Below are 680 nucleotides of genomic sequence, written 5' to 3' on the forward strand. Positions count from 1 at the left end.
CAGTTTTCAGTCCACGCTACTATTATAAACTCTAATCAATCCACATAAATGCTAGTAAGATTTTCTTTTAATTATTAGTCACACACACCTATGTTGAGCTATATTAGGGTCAAAAACAGTGCTGTGTCTGTAGTAACAGCAGGTCTAGCAAGGTAAATCCAGGAGAGGACTGGGTCCATTCACTCCCTTGAGAAATAGCTGAATATATCAGTACTATCTCTTAGCATATCTTACAGGGGAGATGTCTTTTATGCTTAGAAACCACAGGGATCTTGACATGGCAGACTCCTCAGGTACTGGTTGGCTGTTGGACTAAGGGATTACCTCAGATAAATGTGTTAAGCCCAAATTCGGGAGCAGCTGTTTTCCCCTCCTCTGTAAAAGAGTCTATAGGTAGGCCTTTAAGTTTCCTTAGCCAGGCCTTCTTGCGTGCTCTTTGCTGATCTTCTGTAAGCTTTGTCTGGTGTGCCCGATACTGAGCTACAGCAGCTGCCTCGTATACCTCCTTCTGTTTTCCCGTCAGAAGCCTGAACCCACCGTCACTTTGGGAAGAGTCTGCAGCGTACAGACAAAAGGGCTTTTTTCTCCTGGAAACCGCTTCGTTCTTCATTTGTGCAATCACCACACGTGTTGATTTGATCAGTTCAGAAGAAGCTGTGAAGGGATCAATATGCTGAACC

The 680-nt window shown here is 44.0% G+C and overlaps 1 protein-coding gene across 1 annotated transcript in view; it reads right to left on the reverse strand.

Annotated features, from left to right (window-relative positions):
* Positions 1 to 325: 325 nt before the first annotated feature.
* Positions 326 to 680, reverse strand: part of LOC104622279 (F-box/WD repeat-containing protein 10-like) — a gene marked incomplete at its 5' end in the record, with an annotated part of 13,867 nt that continues 13,512 nt past the window's right edge. Inside the window, one exon of the mRNA XM_010289018.1 lies at positions 326 to 654. Coding sequence (XP_010287320.1) covers positions 326 to 654 — 329 coding nt within the window. The remainder of the gene's footprint in view (positions 655 to 680) is intronic.

Source organism: Phaethon lepturus, unplaced genomic scaffold (assembly GCF_000687285.1).
Source record: "Phaethon lepturus isolate BGI_N335 unplaced genomic scaffold, ASM68728v1 scaffold11326, whole genome shotgun sequence".
Taxonomy (NCBI): domain Eukaryota; kingdom Metazoa; phylum Chordata; class Aves; order Phaethontiformes; family Phaethontidae; genus Phaethon; species Phaethon lepturus.